Here is a 25651-nt window from a genome sequence, read left to right on the forward strand (position 1 = left end):
AATGTACATATCTGTCACTCCAGAGTAGTGAGGCACTTGGGTTCAAGGTGATCATGTGATCCACTGTAGACAAGAGCAGTTTGCAATATAAAGTTCATATATATATATATATATATATATATATATATATATTTTATAAACCCCAAAAGTTTTATGCCCTCTCAGATCTAGAACAATTTGTCAGGGAGAAGAGAAGCAGTAAAAATTAGCAAACAGCTCAGCTGGGGCAGGTGCTGCCCTGCACAAACACGAAGTACCTGCTGGTTTATGCAGGAGGGTGAGCTCAGGCAGGAGACGCAGGAGGATGGAAATTGTTTCTGACAAGAAATATTTCTGTCTGGGAGCAAGGCAGTATTCAAGTCTATCATCCTCTGCACCATACAATGTTCAGCTAGAAATGCAGGTGGGGTAACTCTGTGGGTGATCTCTGCTCCCTGTGCAGTTGATGTGAGCCTGGGTTAGCAGGTGCCATCCCACACTGAGATGCCCTTTCCCAGCGTGCCTGCTTCCAGAGGCTTCTGGTACCCATGCAGCCCCTTCCAGAGGGCTTGTGAAAAAGCTACCATCTTTAATGCTGAGGAATTTTAAAGGAACTTTTTGGGTCAAAATAAATAGTTTTCAAGCAACTCAGAACCTGTCAGAAACCAACAAATGAATTGCATTTGCTACAAGCTTTTATGGCATGAGAAAAAGTTATCAGCTTAGGCAAGTCTCTTTCTCTTCCTCTTCCCTCCTCCAAATGTGGGGTCTCCAAACCAGATGTGTTTCTTAGGACTGATCCAAAGGGAACAGCTCCTGTTTTCATCCTTTCTCTCTTCCTTTTCAGGGGTGTTCACGGCCATTTCAATGGCCGGCGCCCGTGGGCTTTGGCAGACGAGTGCATCCTGGACCTGATGGCTCAGCTGGTTGGTAGGTGTGAACTGCAGGGGAAAATCTTTCTCCAGAAATAATAATTAAAAAAAAAAATTGGTTTCTTTTAGGACTCAAAATCCTGAAACTCTGTAAGCAGAACTGATTTCCTTTAATTCTTTTGTTTTAAAGTAGTTTTTCTGAGTATGGACTAACACTTTTTTTAAGACTGGAGTGATTTAATAGATGAATGTATGTGATAATATATGAGCATATGCATATCATGAAACTAATTGCAGCAAAGGGTTTCTTGGAGCATCATAAACCACTTGGACTAACACGTGAAGCCCTTTTGAAGGGCACTTGGTGTTACAGATTCTCAGTCACTCTCCTAAAAGTAAAATGATGAACTTTCCCCTTTGAAAAATTATTTCTATCTGACATTTTCTGCTCTTCCTCCTCTTCCTACCACTAAGTCCAGCCTCATATTTGAGAGCTGCTTATGTCAATGAAGCAGATAATTGAGGCAGGACTTGTATTGATGAGTTTCCATTACCCTGCTGTACCCCTGGATGGGCCTGCAGTACTGGAGGACCTTGGCAGTGAGTGCTTCTGGTTATTGAGAGGTTGAGAAGGAGCTCTGGAGACTTCTCCTTGTGAATTTGCCAGTCATGAAAGCAGTTGGCTGAGTCCGAATGCAAATTTCCTCTATCGTGTCTAACTCTATGTAGTTGAAATGATTTTTCATTGGGATTTCCTTCACAGTTGTTGCTGTCACAAGGGGAAAGAGAAATTATCTTGGCAGGGTCTTTTTCTCCCCCACTCTCACAGCTGTAGTCAAGGCCAGGTTAGTAGATTTTAGAGAGATTTGGCCCATATTTCAGTTCAGGTGTTGAAGGCAACTGTCAATAGTGACTGTCAGAACTGAATTGTCAGGCATTCTTTTGTGCCATCACTAAGGAAAAATATTACAATTAAGTTGACCTACTCTGTGCTGGATATTGTATCGTGATTTCTCCTTGTAGACATGTGTTCAATGAGAAAATTATGGTTTTTCTCCTTCAAGAAAAGCAAATGGGGTCGGAACAATTGAAAACAGAGACATTAAAGAATGTTTCATGACAAGTTTATTTATATATTAATAAATAAAATCACTTCTTGAATTCTTTATGAAGTTTCCAAATAGCTAAAATATTGGGTATTAGTACTGGAGCAGAACAAATGCCATAAATTATTGTTGTAGTCAGTCTATCCATGATGTAAGCACTGAGATAACCTAAATATGAGTGTGTTTACACTGGGCATCACTGGGCTATGCAGAAAAATCCCTTTTGTAGAATGAAATAAAAAACCCCAAAATGCAGATTGGGGTTCTGATTTTGTAGATTGCTACTGTTGTACCTGGTATTACTCAGGAGGTTAAGAAATTACTTTTCTTGCTTTCATTGCATTCAAGGACAAGCTCTGCACCTTCATTCATTAAATATCATAGAACAGAAATATGTGAGGATATAAAGGGGTGGAGTGCCTTGAAATGTAGGGATTTCTCTAGTATGACCCATTCCTCTTGGCCCCTGGATATTCTTGTTCTGGTACGATGTAACTGGGAAGTTGTGGGCAGGTGGGGAAATGTGACTTGGAGTTTGCAATTGGAAACCTTGAATTTCTGAAGCTGGAGGGTGGAGAATTTCTCTTACGTCCTGTGAAAATGGGAGAGTAGTCACACTACATACTTCCATGCACCTAAATTAGTAAAGCAACAAGGTAAGACCATTGATGCTCTTCAGACAATCATGGGAGAGACAGACAAGATCCCCCAAGGGGCAGCTGGAGACACCTGAATTATCATCTTTCTCTGCATCACCTTCTGTGAACGTTTTCCACTGCTTTGTTTGCAAAACTTGGACCCCTGTGTGGTCCCAGCAGGGTGTTGGGGCAGGCTGAGCCCCAGCCTCATGCCACTGCTGATGCCAGGGTCCATTTGGCCTCAGCTGTAGGTTAAGAGTCACTGCAGAAAGCAGGGAGTCAGGCTGAGACCCTTTTTCCCTCAACCATCTGTCTTGCAGAGGCTGCCAGCTGTGTTTCTATTTTAATATTTGTTTAACTAAAAGATGCATTCTAGGTCTAAGGAGAGGAAAATGAGAGCTTTACTTAAATTTCATCTAATTGTTTGTCCATCTCCTTATTTTCCTTTTCTTTTCCAAGCTCCATATGACATTGATGTTTTATTTCACAGTGGCCAAACCACACTGAACTTATTACAACTTTCTTCATTGTAAACGAATATTTAAAAATATTCTATAAAAATTTTGACTGAGGTCACACTACCACTAACCTACTTTTTGTTTTTAAATTTCTTTCCTGGGAAGTGTTTTGTTGTTTTGTTGTTTTCCTCAGAAGTACATGGAATGTTAACATTATCAGCTTAGATCTTGTTCTCCAGGATTTTTGGGACTTTGTTTAATTGAACTATAAAATATGTTTTGGGCTTAAATCTGGCCCTCAAATTTATGTTCAGGGTTTTATTTAGATAATATCCTCATAGCTTTTTTAAAGATTTAGGTGACTGATTCTTGGAATGCAAATGAATTAATAATTCCCAAATAATGGATGCATTGTAATAAATTCTGATATATAAAATTGTAGGTAATAGTGAAGTGGCTGAGACAATAAATGTAGGAAAAAATGTTAAGGTAAAATGCTCTTTTCCAACGTGGTGTTTTGTAGAATCACATAACAGTTTGGGTTGGAGGGGATCTTAAAAATCATCTAGTTCCAATCCCCCAATTTATGTTTAAGTGCTGTTTTCCTACAAGGTGTAATCTTGATTATGTATGAGTTGAGTTAACTCTGAATTTCCTTTTTTAGTGAATTTAATTTAAGAATAATAACAGAATTTTACAGTGTTTTTTACTCAGTATTGAATATATTATGGAGGAGGGGGAAGAATTGTCATTTCTCACTCTAAGCAGCAGTAAGAAGTAAAACCATTTGGTGAGATTTATTCAGGAATGGACCAAAGACTGTAAAACACCTTTGCCTGTTTAATGGTTTATAGTGCTCGAACACCTTGCTTATTAAATGCAGTCACATTTTCTTGTTCAATGAAAGTTACAGTAGTAAATACATTGTGAAATGAAGAGTCAAGGTCAATGGAGGCCAAAGCTCTTTTTCTGTGCTCACACCGAGTGGCACAACGCAGTGAAGGCAATCTCTGCTTCTCCTACTAGACTTTATTAAAACATTACAACCTTGGCAGGATCACCTTCTGATGGAACAAGATTAACTATATGACTGCTGCTGCACGATGTGCTCGGGCAGGTCTCTGTTGAGGGAAGACTGAATGCTGAGCAGATTTGCAGTGACTTTGAGTGATAAGAATTATTCGAAATAACCAAAATGTTTTCTAAATTGGGGCCCTTAGCCTTTTTCCAATCATTTTACAAAATGCTTTCTACTTACTCCGTTGAGGATCAGCCTTCCACAGCAGTCAGAGAGGAGAAGGATGGCAGTGTCTGCCTAACACAATCATAATTGTCTCTGAAGCTGTACTTTGCAAATGCTGCTTCCTTTTATTAAAGAGGAGATTTATCACGCAGAACATACAGGTTTTAGCCTGTCTTGGAGATACGGTATAAAGTTAGGAAATAAGGAAAGCAAACATAATTTTGTCTCCCATGTGCCGGGTCTTTGAATATTCTAATAGGTTAATTGGATCATAGGAAGGTTGTTTTCTGAAACGCAGTGCAGGTTATAAAGGATAACAGTTTTCCAATGACACGGATGAGGTTTGTTTTGTGGGCATGAAATTCAATAATGGAAAGCTTTTAATAAATATATAATTTACGGAAGACCAAGACTTACATGACAAATGTAGTGTCATATTTAATTTGGGATGGTAACATGCAGCTAAAAGGGATCTACACATTAACCATTTGTTCTATAGGGAAGCAGTACAGCAGGCAGAGGATTACTCGTGCAGAATTTGCTGGGAAAGCCACAGATTTCATGGAAGGAGCAGAGGGAGAAATAAGAACAATACCATTTCCTGATGCTGTCCCTTTTTTCAGCCTTAAGAGTTCCATAGAAATATTAAGACTGCAAATAATACTGTTTTGAGCTGCAATCACTCTGTCTAGCTGTCTTCTATATCTGCAAGAGAACAGCCACAAGGTGACCTCTTCCAGCAGCATGGATCCTGCAGATGCAATGCTATCAGAGGGAAGAAAAGAAAGCAAAGGAGAGGAGTTTAAGTGAGGAAAAGAGCTTATTTTTGCCTATGAAGAACTAGTCCTTTATATATTTCTTTACAAAAGAAATATATATTTCTTTGTGGTGTCTGAGGGAGGGGACTTATTCACAACATCTCTTTTTCCTCGTGGCTCATCCCTGGACAGGTCCTCCAGAGTCCCTGACAACTATTGCCAAAGCTTTCTGTCCAAAACTTGGAGATTTCAGCAGCACATAGAAAGGCCCTTGAACACCTCAATGAGGATGGTTCTTGGCTGCTCCTCTGCTGGCAGAAGCTGAGGCCTGCTTGGGAAGGATTTATTAACACTTCTTAACTATAGATTTCCGTGTTCTTTGACTGTATTTGCTTGTATTGAGGTCAACCCATGGTTATGCCTTTTTGCTACATTGGCAGTGTGAACCTAAACTCTGTGGGATATGGTGAGAGTGTCCTTCTGTTTCTGCTGTCTTTTCCCTCTGTTATTTGGGACCTTGTGCACCCTCAAAAGCAGGGACAGGAGAAACCCAGGACTCACCTCTCCATTTTTTGTGGAGCTCCCCTTACCCTTTTTACCCCAATATCGTGTTTTATGTCCCCTTCATCGATCTCCAGTGTGGCTCCTGTCCTCCCTGCCTGCTTGCACTTGTCTTCATCCCTCTCTGTCCACAACCTCTCCCCACCTCTGGTGAACTCCACATCTGGGTGATGTTTAGGGCAAGGTGCACGAGCCTATGTCCCAGCTGAAGAAAACTCGAAACACGGATTTGTCTCAAGGTACAATTACTTCTTTTCAACAACAGACATCAGGTGAACCAGAAAGAAACAGGAATTCATTTTCTCCATATCTCAGTGGCTCCCTGACCAACACACAGTCTCTTGACTCACCTGAAGTTTTTCACCAGGGCTTGATAAGCACTGGAGAATTTTTTACTAAATACTTTGTAATAACAATTAGTTGTTATTCCATTAGTTCTAGCTGTTATTAGTCTCCTGGGAGTGATGTAGATATGGCTTGTAGTGAAGCCGTTGCATCAATAATGGTCTGTTATATTCAATGGGTCAATTTTGCTTGGTTTTTTTTATTGGGAATGAGATTTAGCTTGACATTACAGTAACCACTTACCATAGGTGATTATCTCAATATGTTTTCTCACTTGTGTTATGAATGAACTTCTGACAAAAATAAGCCTTCAAGTCTTGCTTTACGTACAGACTTCTGACCTGATTTGTCTGAGGTATTCATGATAATAAATCCACCAGTGCTTTGCTGGGAAGTGGAAATACTTCATTGTTTGTTGTTTTCTGTGGCTGACCTGAAAAAATAAATATTTTCCTGCCAGTGTAGTGTAGTGAGTCAGACAAGAAATCTTTTTACTTCACTCTGATGACACCTCAAACATTCGTTTCCTTTCCAGTCTTTTGAGAGACTTCGACTGAACACATACTTTTGCTTTCTCACCACCTGTGCTAGATTTTTCTGAAATTTTCAAGAAAACCTCCAAGCAGTATTTTTTATGTTTTATCTTCTTATTATTTCAGGGGCCCAAAGACACGAAGTAGCCTTAATGAATGGGCTGACTGTTAACTTGCACCTCCTGATGGTATGTCTTTATGATGTATATTTGATGTTGTGTTGACAAGTATTTTTCTCCTTTCTTTGTGTATGTAAGCAAAGTGCTTTCTGAAGACCTCACAGAGACAGACCTGGGTGACAGACTAACTTCTTTTAAGCCTTGGGAGTTGTATCTTGAATAATGTATGTGCAAGACCTGGCCTCACTCAATACTAAGCAGAAAAGCTGGACAGAGAAATATTTTCAAGGACTTTGGATGGGAAGTTTGAGCTGTTCTCACATGTGTTGTATGTCAGTCACCAAATGAGACCTTATTATTTAAGGAACATTTACAAGTAATTTTTCAGATTTCAATGTCACACCAAATTTCGAAGTTCAGGAAACAAGAGCTCAACTGTGAGCAGGACAAAGCTGTAATTTCAACCAAACTTTTAAACAAAAGATAGTAGAGTTAAGCTGTTTTATATAAACCTAAATTGTGGCAGAGTATTTTGATTTGTATTGCATAGTGGCCATAAGTGTGTCTTATTTATGCTCAGGTGCCTCTGTGGCTACAAAAAGCCTGTCTCTGGTTCTGTAGTATTTCCAAAGATTTGGTTCAACCAAGTGTAGATGTGAAGCTTTGTTTTGAGTGATTCACACAAAAAGTTTTATCCTTTGAATCTGCTCCTCTGTGAAATGTCTCTGACCTTTGTTAAGATGGCAGGGTGGGGGTAAGTACAAACCAACTCGCTTGGCTACTCTGCCCTGAATCAGGTGCAACAAAGTCAGACCTGTCCCAAATTTCTTGAGTACACAGTCCATGCAGAGCTTTGTGTAACCCAAACTTGAGCTGGAGGACTTGTAAGTCTTTTACTAGTCCTCTTGGCATGGTGGCCAGCCCAGCATGCCTTCACATGAGGAACTAAAAAGGAAAGACCATCCTGAAGGTGCTTTGCAGAAGGCAAAGGTCTTTGCAGAAGGCTTAGTCCTTTGGTCAGAGTTGTTTCAGAGTGAGGGATGATTCAGTGATTAATATTTTAGTGCAGGAATGAAAATCCAGTTCTTTTTCACTGTTTGCTATCGGCTGCTGCTTTTGCTTCCTGGATGGAGCTGGATAAAATCCCAGCTTCCCTGGCTGTAGTCAAAGCTTTGCTGTTGATTCCTGTTAAGTACAAGTTTTCACTGCTGGATTTTTGTGGCCTTTGTTATGGATACATGAAATACAGTATTATAACACTTTCCTACTTTGATAAATGTTATATGGACAAAGAAATATTTGTAATTTCTGGGGGATTCTCTGTAGTCTACATGAAAGTAAAGCAGTCTTTATTAAGTCATATGCTGAGAGCATCTCTCTTATCTCTGCTTAGATACATTTCAACATAATTTTTTTCTTCCTTAACAGCTATCTTTCTTTAAGCCTACTCCAAGACGCTATAAAATTCTTCTAGAAGCAAGAGCTTTTCCCTCTGACCATGTAAGAAATTAATAATTCACCATATTTGTATTATTAATCATATTTTTCCAAAGAATATCAGTAGTATGATTTGAATATTTATTAGCTCATCTTGTCCAAGTAACATTACAATAAAAAAATCTGTCAGAAGCCTTTGAGCTCAGCATATTTTACAGATCGTAGCTTTATTCCTTTTGTTCAAATAAAAAGTGCTACAAGAGGAAAAGATTGAATGGGTGCATTGATTTATTAGTCTTTTTAAAGACATTGAGCAAACTACTGGCCTAAATCAACTAAAGTTGTAAATGTTTTATTAATTCTTGTTGCTGTTTTACTTTATGAAACCAAATCAATACAAACTCACAACATTAACACTTATATATCCCCAGACAGAGATGGAAATGTTTGTTCTTAGCACTTTAGATTACTAGTTCAAACATCATTTGTCTGCTATAAAATAGGAGACAATAGCCCGTGCATGAGAGCTTGCAGCAAATTAATCTTTGGGTTTGTAGCCCACTGCTACTTTATCATCAACACCATCAACTCGTGGAAATTGATAACGAATTTGATCTCTAAGGTGTGATAAAAATGGCTCGAGCTACTAATGGGTTTATTTGTAGCAAACATGGTGGCACAGATGTATAAACCTCAAATTGCTTCTATTCTAAGTAATGTTTATATTAATCCCACATTTGTTCCAGGCACACTTGTGTGCTTGGGCTCTATCTTCCCAAATTTCTACAGCAGTTCAGTAATAATCTCTGCAACTGCTACTGCTTCAGCTCCTGTTGTGAAATTTTAAACTACTTCACACCGTTATTTGATGATTGTTATTTGATCACCAGAATCGTTATTGGTAAAATTGGCAGATAGGATTTTCAAAATATTATGAGAGTTTAAAGCTCTTATTTCCTGCCAGCTGTGCAGCAAATAGAAGAGGTGAGAATAGCACAGGACCATATGTATGTGCTGACCAAACCTCATTTGTGTTGGCAGCAGGGCATTGTGACAGCCTGGGATTGAGTGTGTGTGACCAAGAAAAGTGGGTACCCAGGGCTGTACAGAACTGATGCTCAGTCTTCTCCTTGTCTGTTATCCATGCAAGCTTGGCTTTCTGGCAAAGAAAAAGGCAAAGCACATCCTCCACCACATTATAGAATCACAGTTGGTTTAGGGTGGAAGAGACCTTAAAGATCACCTCGTTCCAACCCTCCAAACATGGGCAGGGATGACACCACTAGATCAGGCTGCTCAGGGCCCCATCTCCACCCTCATTCTGCTCCACGAACTTATCCTGTAGGATTTAGGCTTTGACTTCTCACTCAAAAGTCCTTGCAGTCTTATATGAATTAAATTTGTGTCTTTTTTAATCCAAAGGAAATCCGCAAACTTTTCAGTGAAGTTGGATTATGCTTTCAAAGCATTACTTTCAGTGAAAGGCAAAGCATCTGAATTCCTGTTTGAAGTTCTGATGTGTTTGTCCTTTTTTTTTTTTTTCCTTTTAGTTATATATCATGTATTTGTGTTAATGTTGTCTGTGTGGAATTCTCTTCCAGTATGCTGTTGAGTCCCAGCTTCGACTGCACGGGCTGGATGTGGAGAAAAGCATGATCCTGCTGCAGCCACGGCAGGTTGGTGAGGAATATGTCAGTTCTGCTTGCTGTCACTAAGGGCAGAAACATATTTCATGTGAAAGTGGGGCATATATTCTCAAATATTGTAGTGTCTGCCTGCATAAGTTATAATTTGTATTAAAACTCTTTAGGTAAAATTTATGAATCGTGTGATCTGTTTCAGGGTATATTTTTTGACATTAAACCCCGTTTTATAATTGCTGATTCAATAGTTAATTTTTCTGGAACAACAACAAGAAAAAGGTTATTTTCCCTATTTTTCCTGTTTGCAAAAACCGACAGCACACTGAGTCACCTGCAAAATATAGTAACTCATTGAGAAAGCCCATTGTCCTCTGAACGTCCCAAGGTAAGAGATTGCCATAACACGAGCAACACTGTCTGTATCAGCACAGACTGAGAAAGGTCTGCTCTGAGTAATATGCAATTCAGATTAATTTGAAAGGCTGCCTCGCTTCACTTCTGCAGCATTAAGAACTTTGTCACCTAACTATAAACCGAGGGTGACCTTTTGCTTCTGAGATCTGAGTCATCTTGTGAGTAAAGAGCCCACTCCTGAATGCTTGATAGATTTGCAGAGATTGTTGAGATAATAACAGTCCCTTGCAATTCAACCATCTTGCCCAAGCTCTTTTCAGTAACAAGTCTAATTTAATTCTAGGTTTTCACTGCCTAATTGATCCCTAGGTGGTGGTATGTTTTACAAGATCCCTTGCTAGGAAGACAGGAGGAGGATGGGGCAGTAATTTTCCTATAAAGAATCAAAAATGAGGTTTTTTTTTCCTTTTGGTTGAAATTTTTCTATATTTAATGACCATAGGTTTGGGGATTTTTGTGCTTTTGATGATGTGAGACATTGTTTTTGAAACATAAATATGGCAGGTTTATAATAGCTTCCTGTGGGATACCAAGTTTATTAAAAAAGTACAGAGTGAAAGTGATAGACAACTTTCAAGTCTTGTGGGTGTCACAAATTTCTAATGCCACTTAAAAATCATTAGATATTCTGTTTGCACCAGGAATTTTTTGTTGTAAATTAAAACTGTCAGAAATTTTAGAAAGTATGAAGCATGTTAGAGCATGAATTGAATAGCCTTTTTATAACTGGCACCTTCAAGACTCATTTGCTAATGATTTTTTTTGAGGTTACTTGCTCATAGGCTACTTCATAGCACTACCTTTGTACATCATTACCATGCTAAGGATTTGCTTTTGATCTCCTTATGCAAGCAGCGTGGCTCATGGTAAAATATAGATTATGAAATAAGGACTGACAGTTTCATTACTGCCAGAGTTGATGTAAAATGTGTGCTTTAACTTTGTTTTAGGGGGAGGAGACCTTGAGGACTGAAGATATCCTTGCTGTAATTGAGAAGGAAGGGGACTCTATTGCTGTCATTATGTTCAGTGGGGTTCAGTACTACACAGGACAGTTGTTTGACATCCCTAGAATAACAAAGGCTGGCCAAAAAAAGGTAGGACTGCTCCAGATTCATCCTCTTAACACCACTTTTAGATCAATTTTCTGTGTGATATATTTTTAATTTCTACTATTTTTTGGTAACAAAACACGGAATTTTGTGTAACTGGTAAAATGTAAAAGCATTGTGTGCCTTTATCCTTTGGAGGCTGTGTGCTGCATGAAGAAACAGCAATCTTGCAGGTGAGTCTTAACCTATATGGAAAGATAATTCATGATTATTAACTTATACCTGGCTTTTCTTGAAGGATAGAGTATCAACAGTTTCAGTGCAGAAGGAGGAGGAGGTAACCACAGCTGTAATCTCTCTATAAAAGTTAGTGTGTGTTAGATTTCTACTTTATTTGGCAGACTTTCATGATTTTCCTGCTTTCCCGCTGCCATGTTATGGCAGTTTCTGCCCCCAGTGGGTAGGGAGGTGAGTTCCCCGTGGAGCCAGTACTGCTCAGACTAGGCTGATGAGTTTTCAGGAGACAGGTACAATGTGGAGCACATCAACATCACAAGATGACTGTTTTTTAGTGAGGATTCAGCCTTTGGAGCTTGCGAGCTCTGTGGACATAGCTGTAAAACTCTTTAACCATCTCAATTGCCTTAGGAATCCAGGAAAAAATAGTTTTTAATTAAGTCACGTTATCAACAGGAGGTGACCAGACTTTCCATAGTGGCAGCCTTTTACTGAATGCACCTTATCTCACACGAGATTAAATCACTCAAGGGTAAACTTATTCAGTATCTCTGGATTTCTGGCAAACCAGCTAACCCTTTATATTTGATGGTTTAACTCTCTGGAGAGGTTCCTGGCTCACAACAGGCTATACATCTTCTGCTGCTGTAGGTTTGGCAGTGGAAATTTTTCTGGAGGTCGGGGCATAAGTTATGCTGCTGGAAAGTGATGGTAAGGTCCCCCCTGGGAGAGCAGAGCAGGTGTGAGAGCTAGTGCATGGCCCATGGGATATAAAAAGGGAATGTTCTCACAGAGCAGCACCTGGCAACAAAATTGGTGCTAAAAACAGTACAAAACAAAACCAACTTCTGAAGTGGATGTAGAAAACCAAGGGAAAAAAGGAATGGGGGGAGTCAGCTGCAGGGGGAAATGGTGTTGTGTATTAGCTCTAAAAGCAACTCCGTTATGGTGCTTTCTTGGAGGGTCTTCCAGCACTTTGCTGACCACAAATAATCATAAAACTATGCTGAAATGTCAGAAAAGGAAGACAGGTTATTAACAGGATGATGCCACCCACTGCTCTTCTCTCTCACACTCCTGGTGGCAGAAAAGCTTTCATTCAGCCACCAACACCTACGTGCCTTCAGTGCTGCTTCCCTGAAATCTGCTCCATGATGTGTCTGAAAGGTGTCTGACGGAGAGAAATCTTTCTTCTCTTCTATAAACATGAACGACCTGGGAATAGCCTATCATTTCACCACCTCCCTAAAAATGCTCTCTGGACTGTGGGATGTGGGCTTGGATGAGTGGAAGTGATGTGGTTTCACTGAAAGCTATAAACTACCCTGAAGTGGTTGAGAACCTGTGTCCTGGGGAAGAGTGGTCACTGATAGTTTATTACATAGAGTAAAAATGGATTTGATTTTTATGATATCTGAGGAGATAACCAGGAATTCGTGGAGAGAGATTAAAATTTCTATAAGGCAGTGCAAATAAAAATATTAACTCAGGGGTATGTGCTTCCACACGGATACACACAAAACCACTGCACACTTTATACAGAGACTGCATCACGTTACTGAAGAGGAGAACAATTTCTGACAGCTGTTCATCATTCCAACAGGCACAGGTAAATGTCAAAGGCCTGTTTCCACCTCCATGCCTGTTAGGGGTGCTATAAGTAGACCTGAATCTCTTCCTCCAAGATTTTTCAAAAGTGGGGGGACCCTAACAGATTTAATTACCAGTCTCTTTGTGGTTCGAGTGTGTAGGACTGGGATATCCAGGTAGATACATGGCTTAAAATGTCGTTAGTATATTGAAAAAGCAAAACTAATTCAACCTGAAGAACTGTTTGAGTACCCTTAAGGCTTGGAAAACGTGAGCCAGCCCTGTTTTTAATTCCCTCCTGTCAGATACGCTCAGCTCATTGTCCTTATGGATTCTGCCCTGGGGTTAAGTAATTGTTTATATGTTTATACAAACCCACTATGTAACAGACTCTTATACCACAGTTAAACGTCTGCATATGGTAAATATTTACTTGAATAGCCACAGAATCAGCAATTCATGAAGAGTTTCTCTCTTAATATTGGTAAGAGCTATTCCTGCACCCTGCTGCTTTTCTTAATCTCAGAACTTCTGGTTATCAAAAAGCCCCAAATGGGGGATCTTCAAAAACAACTGTCTCCTCTCCCCTTTCCCCAGGTCAGAGCTGATGTTTGGAGCTGCTGTTGAATTAGACGAGAATGAAACCAACTTCTAAAGCAGAGTAATTAGCATCTATGTATCTATAAGTTTAATTGGACTTAAAGACTATATGTCCTTCAAGAGCTTCTGGATCCGATGAAAACAGTATTGTCTTATACATATTAGCACAGAAAGACTGGAAGTCCTTTTAAAATATATTTTGAAAGAAGATAAGACTGAAAAGCCATGTTTAGAGCAAAAATGCAAGGTTCTCCTTCCCAGTGGTGAAGGGTGGTGAATGACCCTGTGCTCCTGAACAGAAAATAGGTTGGGGAGAGCTGACAAGCAAATGACTCAGAAGGCGAAAATACAAAGTGAAAATGTCATTCAAGAAAAAGAGAGGGAAAAAAATCACTAGTCAGACAGTATATTAGAGAGAAAAGTTCTACACAGATGGTCTTAATAATTCTTTTAATGTACAACTGAAATAAAATCCCGCAGTGTTGTGCCCTATCAGGTCTTGGAGAGAGATTTGAGCTGCGAGCTCTGGAGGTCTGGAAAATGTCCTAGGATTCTTGAGGTCAATCATTTATGAATTAAGTTACTGATTTCCTTTTACATTTTTTAAGCCAATTTCCTAAGTTCTCTACGTACATTAAGATTCCTCCCAGAGTGAAAGCTCTGCACATAGACAGCTTCATTAAGTCATTAAATATTAAATGAACTAAATTAAGCTTGAAAAATTACCTCAGGCTATTTTTCCATCTAAGGTCTCTCAGATAAATCAAAATTACTACATATTGTGCAAGAGACTCATCAGCAGGCTGAGGAGGATGTAACAGTTTTCCTTGGTTCATACTTTTGAGCTTGCTTTAGAGGATGGAGGGGGCTGAGTCGTTTTCTTCTTCTGCAAGTTAAGAAATGACTGACTTTTAGGAGACTCTACCTTTCAAATACAATTTTCATTTCATAAGTTATATTGTACTTTCCACTAACTCTCTACCGTTATGTAAAATATTTTAATCTCTTGAGTTCCCAGTAGGAAGAACTTTAAGATCCTTCATCTTCATTTCTTTTCCTGTCTCTCTTTCTAAATGTCCCAGCTTTGCTGGTGTGAAGCTGTCATTTCTCTCCCTCTCTCCAAATGTCATTGTCCATGCTGAGTTGTTACCTGCTGGTTATCAGCAGCTACCCAGACACTTTGCAGAAATGACTTTTAGATGTTGGAACGGAGCGGAAGAGGCAGGGGAGAGCACACGTCCTCTCCCTCGCCCGGAGCAGATGGAGAGCTCTGTTTTTCCCCCAGTCTGGGGAAGCGCTGTTCCCACGCAGTCCTGGTTCTGTGTGGCTTGTGCAGGGAGAGCTGTTTCAGTTTGTTTTACTTTTTCCCTGCGATCTGTGTGGCTAAACATTTGCTGTTTGTGTGACTCAAGTGCCAGACACCTCCCTGGGAAAAACAAACCAGCACAACCCATCTTGTAGACGACGACTCGAACAAACTGGTGCGAGTGGGTGTTTCTGAGACGATGCAGGAAACCTGCCAGCTCCGAACCCAGATTTTCAGGCTGTGCCTCAATACTGAGTTAGAAAGTGCCCAATAGGATTTGCCAGCTAATTTCAAAGCACTGGGAAGCAGTTAGAGGAGTTCAGGAGGATGACCCATGGGTGGTGTGTCTGTGGGCCTCCTGTTTGAGGGCTACGAGCCCATGGTGTGGGTTCAAGCTGATTTATTCCAGCCAGTGTCAGTGCCCAAGACATTTTGAACATATGAAGGTTACAGGTATAGATATGGCTGTGGAGCATCTTTATACTACCATGACTGCAAGGCCATCCAAACTGCCACTGTCCTAAAGCATCTTGTCTTACCTCCCATTTATGACTTACTGACAGGGAAAAGACAACTGATTTTGGCACATGACTTATAGGATCAAATTTCTTATAGGTTTTTTCTTTGTGTGCAACTTCCATTGTTTTGTCTGTTTTGATTTTGTTATTGTACTGCCAGGCACACACATTCTGAAAGGCTCTCATCCTATTGTGTTATTCCTGGTTTCCACCAATGAATCTGTCATAGAATTGCTTCCAAAACTTTGTGTGGGATGTATGTACAAAGGGACACCTGTAAAGGTCTAAATCCAGTCAGCTGAATTTCTGAAGTTAATGCCTTAAAACCTTGTGAAAACCTTCTCCTTCGCTGGCAATTAGCTTTAGTTTGCTGTAGCTTATTTCTCTGATGCCATTTTATCCCTGAATGAGAGCATTCCTATGGGAATTCAATGTGCTTCAGCCTCTCTACCTTAGCTTCACCATTTCAGTTGATCTGTTTTAACTCAGTTCTGCGTGTCCCTATGAAGTCAAGTCACCAAAGTTATTTATTGGGACTCTTATTCCGATGTTTAGATCATGCAAGTGCTATGGCAGTGAGTTTTCTTCCCATTGCTTTGCAGCAACTTCTTAAGCTGATAACTCCACCAAAGCCTCCATTAGAATTAACGTGTCACACCTTTTTAAAATGCTGCTTCATTCAAATTGTTATCTAGTTTATACAGAAGATTAAATAGACCAAAGTACTGTTTAAATAATTTAGCTAAGGCTCTCTCCATGCAAGAAACAGCAGGAGATTCTTAAAAAAAACCCTTTTGTTTTATTATTGGATGCTGATTTTTCTGAAGCCTGTGCTCTCACTCCTATTCCTACCCCGCTGCTTGCAAGCAAGCTGTTTGTGTTTTAAAAGCAAAATGCAAAATAGCATTTAATTCGTAGTCCAGGAACAAAAAAAGCAGTTTTATTTCTCTGCACTTAAACAAATAGCAAACCTTGGAAGAACTTTTTAGTTTAAAAATGCTGCCATCCAGTGGTTATTTCGTGTGTAAAACCTGCTTTTTTGGTCTAGGCGTCTCTGGTCCTTAGATTCCTTTTTTCCCTTTCTTTCCCTGTGCAAATTGTGGCGATGGGAAATACACCACTTTTCACAGAGGAATGGCAGAATTCTTCTTCTGAGGGACAAGTAAAAACGTCTTTAAAGATCACTATGTTGCATAAGATTCTATCTCACCCATTTGGATTCCCAAAGAGCAAAATACTTCTAGTTTAAATATCAGTGAGACCTTCAGTAAAAGTATATGGTGGAATGTAATTGTTCATGAGTAACTGGCATCATTATGTACTTTACTACTTTGTTTCTGCATGGTGTGCCATAAAACAGGTTATATTTATGCATTTGTTCTGAGTACTTATTTCAAATGATTCCACTTTATCGCACGATCAACATCTTAGGAATCTAAACCATATCTAGTAATAACTCAAAGCAGATGGGTCTTGATAGATTCATCATAGAAGGGTTTGGGTTTGAAGGGACCTTGAAGATCATCTATTTCCAACCTCTCTGCCATGGGCAGGGACACCTTCCACTAGACCAGATTACTCCAAGCTCTGTCCAACCTGTCCTTAGACACTTCCAGGGATGGGGCAGCCACAACTTCTCTGGGCAACCTGTGCCAGGGCCTCCCCACCGTCACAGCCAAGAATTTCTAATGTCTAATCTAAGTCTCTCTTTTTTAGTTTAAGTCTATTTCTACTTGTCCTATCCCTACCTGACTTTTTACAAATAGTCACTAGATATCATACCTATGGAGAGAGCAAGTAAAGCTCTACAAGTGTTTTTTTTTCAAAATAACTTCATGGTGATGATTATCTTAGCAAGTAGTCTAATAATCATCTCTTTCCTGCAGGGATGCCTTGTTGGATTTGACCTGGCTCATGGTGTTGGGAATGTAGAGCTTCATTTGCATGACTGGGGAGTAGATTTTGCCTGCTGGTGCTCCTACAAGGTAAAATAGATTCATTGTTGGAGACTATTTTCCATAATGTCACTTATATCATGGGTCAGCAAACAGGTCAGATGAATAAGAACTGCACCTGAACTGTTGATCAAGACTTGGCTGAACCTTTGAACCAGCCACAGTGAGGAGATGGACACTGATTTTAGTGGTGGCTTTGTTATGAGAGGTTCCAAAAACTAACAGTGGCAATGACCTACAAGGTCTTGTGAATGTGAGGTGGATGCTGGTGGTGGTTAAATATCTGCTCTGAAGCACATTCTACCCTGTGGTCACAGGATCAGAGACTCTTCTCTTATTTCCCACACTGAGAAGGTCTCACAGCTACAGGGTTTTATGAAGTGGTCCCTAGATAAGATACTATTCTTGCCCAAACTTAAATAATTTTGGTCACAGAGCAAGGTATCTTTAATTCCTTTGACTTCTGTTGAGATTAAGAATCGACAGATATAGACAGAGGGATTGTTTGATGACTTTGCTATATGTATTATGAAATGGAATTGTTTCAGCTGTACTTCAATTTTCTAGCCTGTTAGACTTCAATTATTGTACCTAAGCCAAGAAAGATATTTTAAAATCTAACCTGAAAAAATATATCTGCTTTTATCTACATCAGCACTTTGTGACAAACGCTAAGATCTTCAGTTAGAAACCTCTAGAAATGTTAAAATTGGTCTGTTTTGTAGAACTGGGTGAGGGAAGAAAGGTGATATTTTACAGATAATGAGCACGACATGTACATGTTGATTTATTCTTTGCAGTATTTAAATTCTGGAGCAGGAGGCCTCGCTGGTGCCTACATTCATGAAAAGCATTCCAAGAGTGTTAAACCAACGTGAGTATTTTTCTACACCCAAATAAAAGTCCTGTGAAGTTCAAAGGGGAAAATGTCTTCCCTTTGAATCGAGATCTGAAAGTGAAATTGTGTAGATAACTAGTCCTAGAATATGGGCATGTGCATCTATGTATATATTTTTAGAAACAGAAAAAAATTCCTGTTCAAAAAAAAAAAAAAATATCATTGGGCTAAAATTTTTTACTGATTTATTGCATCAGTGAAAAGGGCAGTACAAATTTAGTCAAATTGTTTATATGACTTTGTTACTTCAGATGGGTTATTGTATGTTAATATTAGTAAATTTTGAAATTGGTAATGCACATGCTCACATCTTAAGTGCCTTTCCTTCTTGAAGTCTGCTATCAGTTCTAAACTAAGTAGAATCATAAAAGAGAGTGTTGATAATATTAAAAACAAGTAACCTAAATCATGTCTATGAGGCTGTTTAATGTAAAGAGAATATTTAACATCTTCCTTTAAAAATGGATTTTTAAAAAATCCTCGAAGTCTCTGGGTGGTGAACAAAATCAAAGACAATTTCGACTCTGTGCCTAATAACTCTTTAGTACTGGCACGTTTTCATTAAAATTATATCCACTGGCAAAGCGAGGAAGTATTACACGGAGATCTGTGTTCTCAAAGACTGTGTAATCCATGGAAAGCTGAGCTATCAACTGAGGTTAGCTGCATTAAAAAAATACCTGTTATTTAAACCAGTATATTACTATATTCTGTGTATCTATATTAAGAACAGTAGGATTAATACTTTCAATGCACTGACAAATGTAAACATTTCTGGCTGTAATACTTGGAGAAATTGCTTGCACTTCCTTTTATTTTAGCTTGAAGAAGGCAAACTAAATTAGGTTTCAGAGACAAATAATATTATAATAAGCAGCTTCGCTGCACTGTGCTCGTTTCAGACTGTCTAGACTCTCAGGAGATAACAAAATAACACTGATAAGTTTTTCTCAGTCACCCATAGCAGAAAACTCATTAGGATGACATACGACCTGTTGTGAGCTGATTCGATCCTTATACGTGAACGCTGGCAAAATATTCCGGATATCTGGATGTTTCTTCTGGAAAGTTTTATGCTTCCCTGTTAGTTGGGTGCACGCATTGTTCCCATGGCCCCCACCTGGTTCTGTGGTTCCCATGGATCCTGGTTTTGGGGAACTGGGAAGATGATGAATAGTTGAAAAAAATGTGGAAAAAATTGCAGAATAGCAAAAAGGCAAATGAATAAAATATCAAGGACTTTGAGTCTTTTTTCCTCCTTGATGAAATTTTGAAACTTCTGTGAGGGCACTGGCTTCGTATTGTAGGAAAGAGTTTAAATTAGTTTTTCTTGAACTGGCTCCTTCATACATAGTCATTAATTTGTGTACCGAATCTGGCTACTGAATATCTTAAACACAATTACCTATATGAAATAGGCTTTTTCAACCTGAGGCTCAATTAAGGATATAATTCCAACCTTCCTGCGTAGTCCCTCTGCATTATTTAATCATAGTTATTTCATATTTCCTGAGATTTGATAATCACTCATCAAATTTGTTTGTAGTTCCTATGCCCTGGTTGCATTACTTCTCTTTCTTTCCCGCATCAACCAGTCATTTCAGGTCTCCAAATAAGGCACTGAGACAAAGGAGAATTTGTCTATGTCAAAGTATTCAATTTTATAGCTGATTTAAATGCAGAGCAATTTTGTGTATGTTGTACAATCAAATAGAGTGGAATTTAACTGCTTGGGAAGTTGCAGCCTGTCTGCTGGAGCTACAAAGTGTTTGGCTGTCATCTGAATCAAGGATGACACCCAGTGGCCACACAACTTCAGTCAAAAAACAGAAGCACCAAACACTTGTTTCTTTGCATCTCAGCTCACACAAATGCAGGGAATTAAATTGCAATCCAGCTGACACCCTTTTGTCATTTAAAATGTCTGAAATATTGTTTTTAACTCACAGCCAATATTCTGCAAGTCACTTTACCCACCTATATAGATTTCCTTAATTTGTCTCATCCTTCATATTTTCTGCAAGCTATTGACTAGGTAGTTATTTTTATAAGGAAATAATGTATTGGACCTTAATAGAAAAATGTATGTTCTGACCATAATTCAGAGAGGCAGTTCCAGGGTGTTTACCTGTTACTGACTGAGACTGGGGCAAACAGGCCTTAGGTACTTATTGAAAATTGAACAGCTTGATCCAAAATTTTCATTTTAAACCCCTCAAACCCAACTACTGTCAATCACCAAAGGAATTTAGGTATTTTGGTTTAAATTCCCTTAATTTTGTGAGTATGCTTCTATCCTATGCCCAGTTTAAGAAACTGGGTTCCCCTCCAGCTGCTCCCTCCAGACCCTTCTCCCCCAGCAACAAAACACTTATTTGCTGTTTCTTTTAAAATGCAACTCAAGGAAGAGTTACTAAAGTATTTAATAGCCATCAGTACCTGAGGCAATCCCAGAACTGCTTTCTGCCTTGGGGCTGCCATTGAGGTCGTGGCCAAGACCTCCACAACCCAAAACTGGCACAAATCAGTAATACCATGGCATGTCTCAGCAGACAAAAGGCAAACCAGTCCCACTCTTCTTCTTCATGGATGTGCAAGCTTCCTACAAGAGTTATAAAGCTGGTAATTCAGTAACTTGGGGAAGAATTTATATCTAGGGGCAAGGTTTTGTCCTTAGATCTGATGTCTGGCAGATGGCGACACAGTCTTATGTGTCCCCTTCGTGTTTTGCATCTTTGCAGACGTCATCCTTGTGTCCTGCAAACACCTTGGCTTAGCTGGGGATAGTTCTCTAATTCACTGCAAAGGCCATGGGTCTAAAAGTGACATGTTGTAACCATCCCAATTAACATCACCCAAGTATGTTGGGTAGTCCTTTGCTAGTCCCCCCATCTTTCTCCTTAGAACAGTAAAACTGAATCAATCTGACATATATGGGTTCGACATATCCCCATTCTCTCATGAGCTCACCTCTTTTGAAGTCTCTTTTAATACTCAAATAGCTTTTTTAATACCTGCCCTATATATCACAATGCAATATATTCCTGGCTAATTGTGTGAGAGTGATTTCTTTATGGGAAGGTTTCAAATAAAAAAAAAAATGACCTGGAGAGAGCAGAGCTATGAAATACTACTGGAACTGTTGGGTCAGTGCAGGCTGAGCCTGTGCCACCAAGTTTCCATATGAGTGTTGCAGAAGGGAAGTTTCCAAGACACAGAGAGCACTGAAGTGACCTACTAATATTGAAATTTTGCTTGTCTAGCTGTTTGGGCTCCAGAAAAGTTTCCTTTTTAATTTTTTAATTTTTTTTTCTCTCTCTATTTCTCCATTTATAAAAAGAAGGATAATTAGAATTACCGAGCAATTTAGCTATAATGAAACGTGAATATTTGTGAGCAGCTGGGGAAGAAGGTGCAAGAGAAGTCAAGTGGTCACAGCAGAGTATTTGCAGCTGTAGGTGTGCAGGGGGTTCAGCTCTGCTGTCAACTGGCATAAGGGATGGGAGGGGGAAAACTCACAGAACCCTGAGACAGTAAAGGAAAGAAAAGTAAGGTACAATTTAAAGAGATGAAAGGGAAATAAATGTATGTAAAGCAGTCAGAAGAATAATAGATAAGCCTTGGCAGAGGATTAAATGAAAACTGTACACAGTTTAGTGTTTAAAATGAAAGGATTTATCAAACTTAGCTTTAGCCCGCTCTAGCAGCAGGTAGAGTTTAAAAATGAAAAGTTTGTGTGATGTGAAGAAATGCTGCATGTGCAGGAAGCAGTTGATGTTCAAAAAATGCGTTGGCTTTTACTTTTTTTTAAAAAAAAGTTTCAAAGAGCAAGAAGCAAAAAGCTATTTCAGACTGGCTTTGAGAAACACAAGGCACCTTCAGCCAATTTCTTCATAGACAGAGGTGAGATATCAACCCTCTCTCTTAGATCACTTCCCTGTTTGTTGTCTTGATACCAATGAAAATGCCAGAACATAAACAGCTTCCTGCTACTTCTTTATAGAGACTTGCACAGCCTTTTTGGTATGTGAACTTTCACCATGTAATGAGATAAACAAAAATATGCTACTTCACAGACCTTCCCCTTCCCATTTTTCCCAAGTGATCTGGGTCCCCATCCTGGTCTAGTCCAGATCCTGTCTGCCCAGTAACTCTGTTTTGCAAGAGGTTACTTCACACCTTCCAGGGCTGGCAGTTCCAGCTGAGTTTTTCTTTAATGATTTTCTTGATTTTGAGGAGATACCACATTACTCTCTTTTGAATTAGAGTCACATAATCCCCCAAATAAATAGCTGAAGCTTCTGTGAAACTGCTGCAAATAATGTATCTTTGGTGGAATGTGAGTTGGGAGCAAATGACAGTCGTAAAAAGATTTGGAAGGCTGTTTTATATCTACTGTACTGGGAAGAACTAAAGCTGCCCCTGTTTAAAATGCTTCCAGGAATCATGGACATACAGAATGGTTTAGGTTGAAAGGGACCTTAAAGCTCATCTCACTCCAAACCCCCTGCCACGGGCAGGGACACCTTCCACTATCCCAGGTTGCTCCAAGCCCCGTCCAACCTGGCCTTGGACACTTCCAGGGATGGGGCAGCCACAGCCTTTCTGGGCAACTTGTGCCAGGGCCTCACCACCCTCACAGCCAAGAATTTCTTTACTCGTACTGAGTCTCCTACTCAGACTTTATTGAGATAACAGACTAAGGTGGTCCATTTCTCACTGACCCTGGAGTCTGTCACCTCTGAATATCTCAGCACTGCTGAAAGCTTTAGCAGAACAGAGCACCTCGTCCTGGTCAGGGAGAGGGTCTGGGGAAGCAATGTAGAGACTCCTGAATGCAGCCAGGTGGGGAAGTCAGTGGTGACAGACCAAAGCGCACATGCTGCTGTTTCCAGAAGGTTTTGTCACTGGTCCTGGTGGACTCAAACTGTGGGCTAATGTAGGGATAAACTACCCGTGCAGTGCAACACGTGTCCCCCGAGCGCAGGAAGTATCCTGTGCTAAGGTAGAGAAACAAACTGTTGCTTTGCCAAGGAGATGAGAGCAATTTAGCTCCTTGAGCTAATTTAGAAACCAAAAGTTAAAACCTCCCTTGGGAAGAGACTGTTTAGGAATAAAGCTATCGGCTAATTAGGCTTAATTGCATTGTCTTGGGACAAGTGATTTATTGGGCCAATCTAGACCCATGATGGGCCTGCAGGGTGTGTTCTCGGATTCACCAACTGCGTGGCAAATATCCAAGAGCATTTTTTAACTTTGGAGTGAGTCTCTGTGAGAAAAAAAGAGAGAGGTTAATGTGCACTCACATCATCTATTCCCATTCTTATTCCTTCAGCTCTGCACATCCTTTTATGTGGCTCCCATGATTGTCTCCTTGTTCTCTGTCAAGCATTTTCTGTCTCTCTCCCTTCAAATCCTCCCTTGTAATTAAGCTGTATCTTCAAGCAATCTTGCTTCTTTTCTCATTATAAATAACCTTCTCATGCTTTCCTCCCTGAAGGTCTTCCTCTTTGTTTTGTCATCTTTGCCCTGGTTAGACTTTAAGGTGTTTTAGAGAGGAGCTGTAGGCCTCCTTGTTAACTCCTGGGACTGTGTAAAGGTGCTGTATGTGAACTCTGCATCACCTATGGGATAGCTGAAGTGGGGGTGAAAGAAATGTGCTGTTTTCATTCCCTGAGTGTGTGCTCCCATGCATCTCTCCTGGACCACACTGATGGGACATACACCACTTTGTGTGCTCTGCCATGACCCTTTCCCACTCCCAGCCCTGGAAATGCCAGGGAGGTGCCTGTGTTCCTTGTGGATGTGCTTTCCCATCTGCTGCCTCCAGCTTTTCTCATCAGATGGTGTAAGACACAATTGCTCAAACACATGAAAGCAACCAACAGGCTTAGCCTGATGGAAAGGTGAATGTAGCCTGGGGGCAACTCTTACATCCCCTTAACTAGCAAGGAAGAGATCCTGGGGCTCTCCTTGGAGTCTGGATGGCTGCTGTGATTTTTCCCCCCACTTCAAAGGCCGTGTGTTGTTAGCTGCCTGCTCTTTGTGCCTCAGTTCTCTGCTTTGAGACAGGTAGTATTGAAAGCACTTTGCCGTGTCTTGATTTTTCCCAGTAAAACAAAGCAGCGAGCTAATTTCCTTCCCGCTGAAGGAAGTTCCAGGAATTCAACACTCATGCTCGTGTCACACAGCTTTAAGAAGATGGGAAAAAATCCTTCTGTGCCTGCTTTTTTAATAAGTCACGAAAAGAGGCATTATCTCTCCTCTTGTTCTTATCTATTCATCTGTACGTTTCTGTATCCACCTCACAGAACCTCTCCTTTTTATGGAGGGAAAAGTTTATTTTCAGTGAAGTACCTCAAGTAAATCTTCTGCTGTTTCCACTAAGAGCTTCCTTACCTCTGTGCAGAAATGTGCTGGAACTAATGCAATTTTGCATCTGGGATTTCCTACTAGATATTGACTCACTTTCAGCATTTTTCATTTTTTCTACTTCAGAAAATTTTGGAACTTTCTACAAAGCTTTCCTCCTTGGATTCTCAGATAGAGCTGTAGTCTACACGTGTCCGTTAAAAATGAGATGCTCACTCTTTTGTATTAGTTCATTAGACCAGAGTGGGGAATTGTTTCTGATTTTTCCTTATAGACTGTGCTTCGAGATCACTATGTGCCTTGAAATTGCTCTGAGCTGAAAGCACCAGCAATAGCCATTATGCTTTTGTGCCATTAATAGTTGCCTTTTTTCCTCCCCATTCCTGTCCCCTGGAGAATATTCCTGTAATTGTCAGGTACAGGTTCAGATAGGGTTTCCTGCCCAGCATGTCTCCCAGAGCTATTCGTGTCCCTGTCCTAGCTGGATACCTCTCTGGCTTTAGTTGCAGCTCTGGATCACACATCCAGCTCATATTGTGATTCATAGCACCAGCCAGCACCTGATTCAAACCATAAGCATTTTTAAAGGTAATTGGAAGGTCATTGCCCAGGTTAAGGAAATTATTGTCTCATTATTTCTTGCAAAGTTGATATCCTGGGTGTGTGCACTGTAGGATTATGTATGTGTGTGTGGTGTTTCATTTTTTTGCTTGGTTTACAACTTGTGCTTATTTGTTTCTACTTGTTCATGGAGTTTCTGGTCCTCCTACCCTCTCTTGCTCCTGGTTGAACCTTCATCTTTCCAGTCCTCAGCCAGAATAAGGTCTCACCAAGGCAGACATCTTCACATTCCCTTAAGAGTTGGACTTGATGATCCTTGTGGGTCCCTTTCAACTCAATATATTCTGTGATAATCTTTTTTTCCTTTGTCTCCCGCAATCAAATCTATTTTATCTTCACCATTGCTTGGGCAAGCCAGATGAGTTTTTTTTGCCCCCATGCCATCTCCCTTCTTGC

The 25651-nt window shown here is 40.0% G+C and overlaps 1 protein-coding gene across 5 annotated transcripts in view; it reads left to right on the forward strand.

Annotated features, from left to right (window-relative positions):
• The window catches only part of LOC108504778 (kynureninase-like), a 58694-nt gene that overhangs the window by 16692 nt on the left and 16351 nt on the right, over nucleotides 1-25651 (forward strand). For all 5 annotated transcript variants that reach the window (XM_017830197.1, XM_017830193.1, XM_017830195.1 and 2 more), the window contains 7 exons: nucleotides 827-909; nucleotides 6620-6681; nucleotides 8041-8112; nucleotides 9651-9725; nucleotides 11057-11203; nucleotides 17296-17394; nucleotides 18165-18238. In XM_017830197.1, coding sequence (XP_017685686.1) covers nucleotides 827-909; nucleotides 6620-6681; nucleotides 8041-8112; nucleotides 9651-9725; nucleotides 11057-11203; nucleotides 17296-17394; nucleotides 18165-18238 — 612 coding nt within the window. The remainder of the gene's footprint in view (nucleotides 1-826; nucleotides 910-6619; nucleotides 6682-8040; nucleotides 8113-9650; nucleotides 9726-11056; nucleotides 11204-17295; nucleotides 17395-18164; nucleotides 18239-25651) is intronic.

The sequence above is a fragment of the Lepidothrix coronata genome, unplaced genomic scaffold (assembly GCF_001604755.1).
Source record: "Lepidothrix coronata isolate B3197 unplaced genomic scaffold, Lepidothrix_coronata-1.0 Scaffold175, whole genome shotgun sequence".
Taxonomy (NCBI): Eukaryota; Metazoa; Chordata; class Aves; order Passeriformes; family Pipridae; genus Lepidothrix; species Lepidothrix coronata.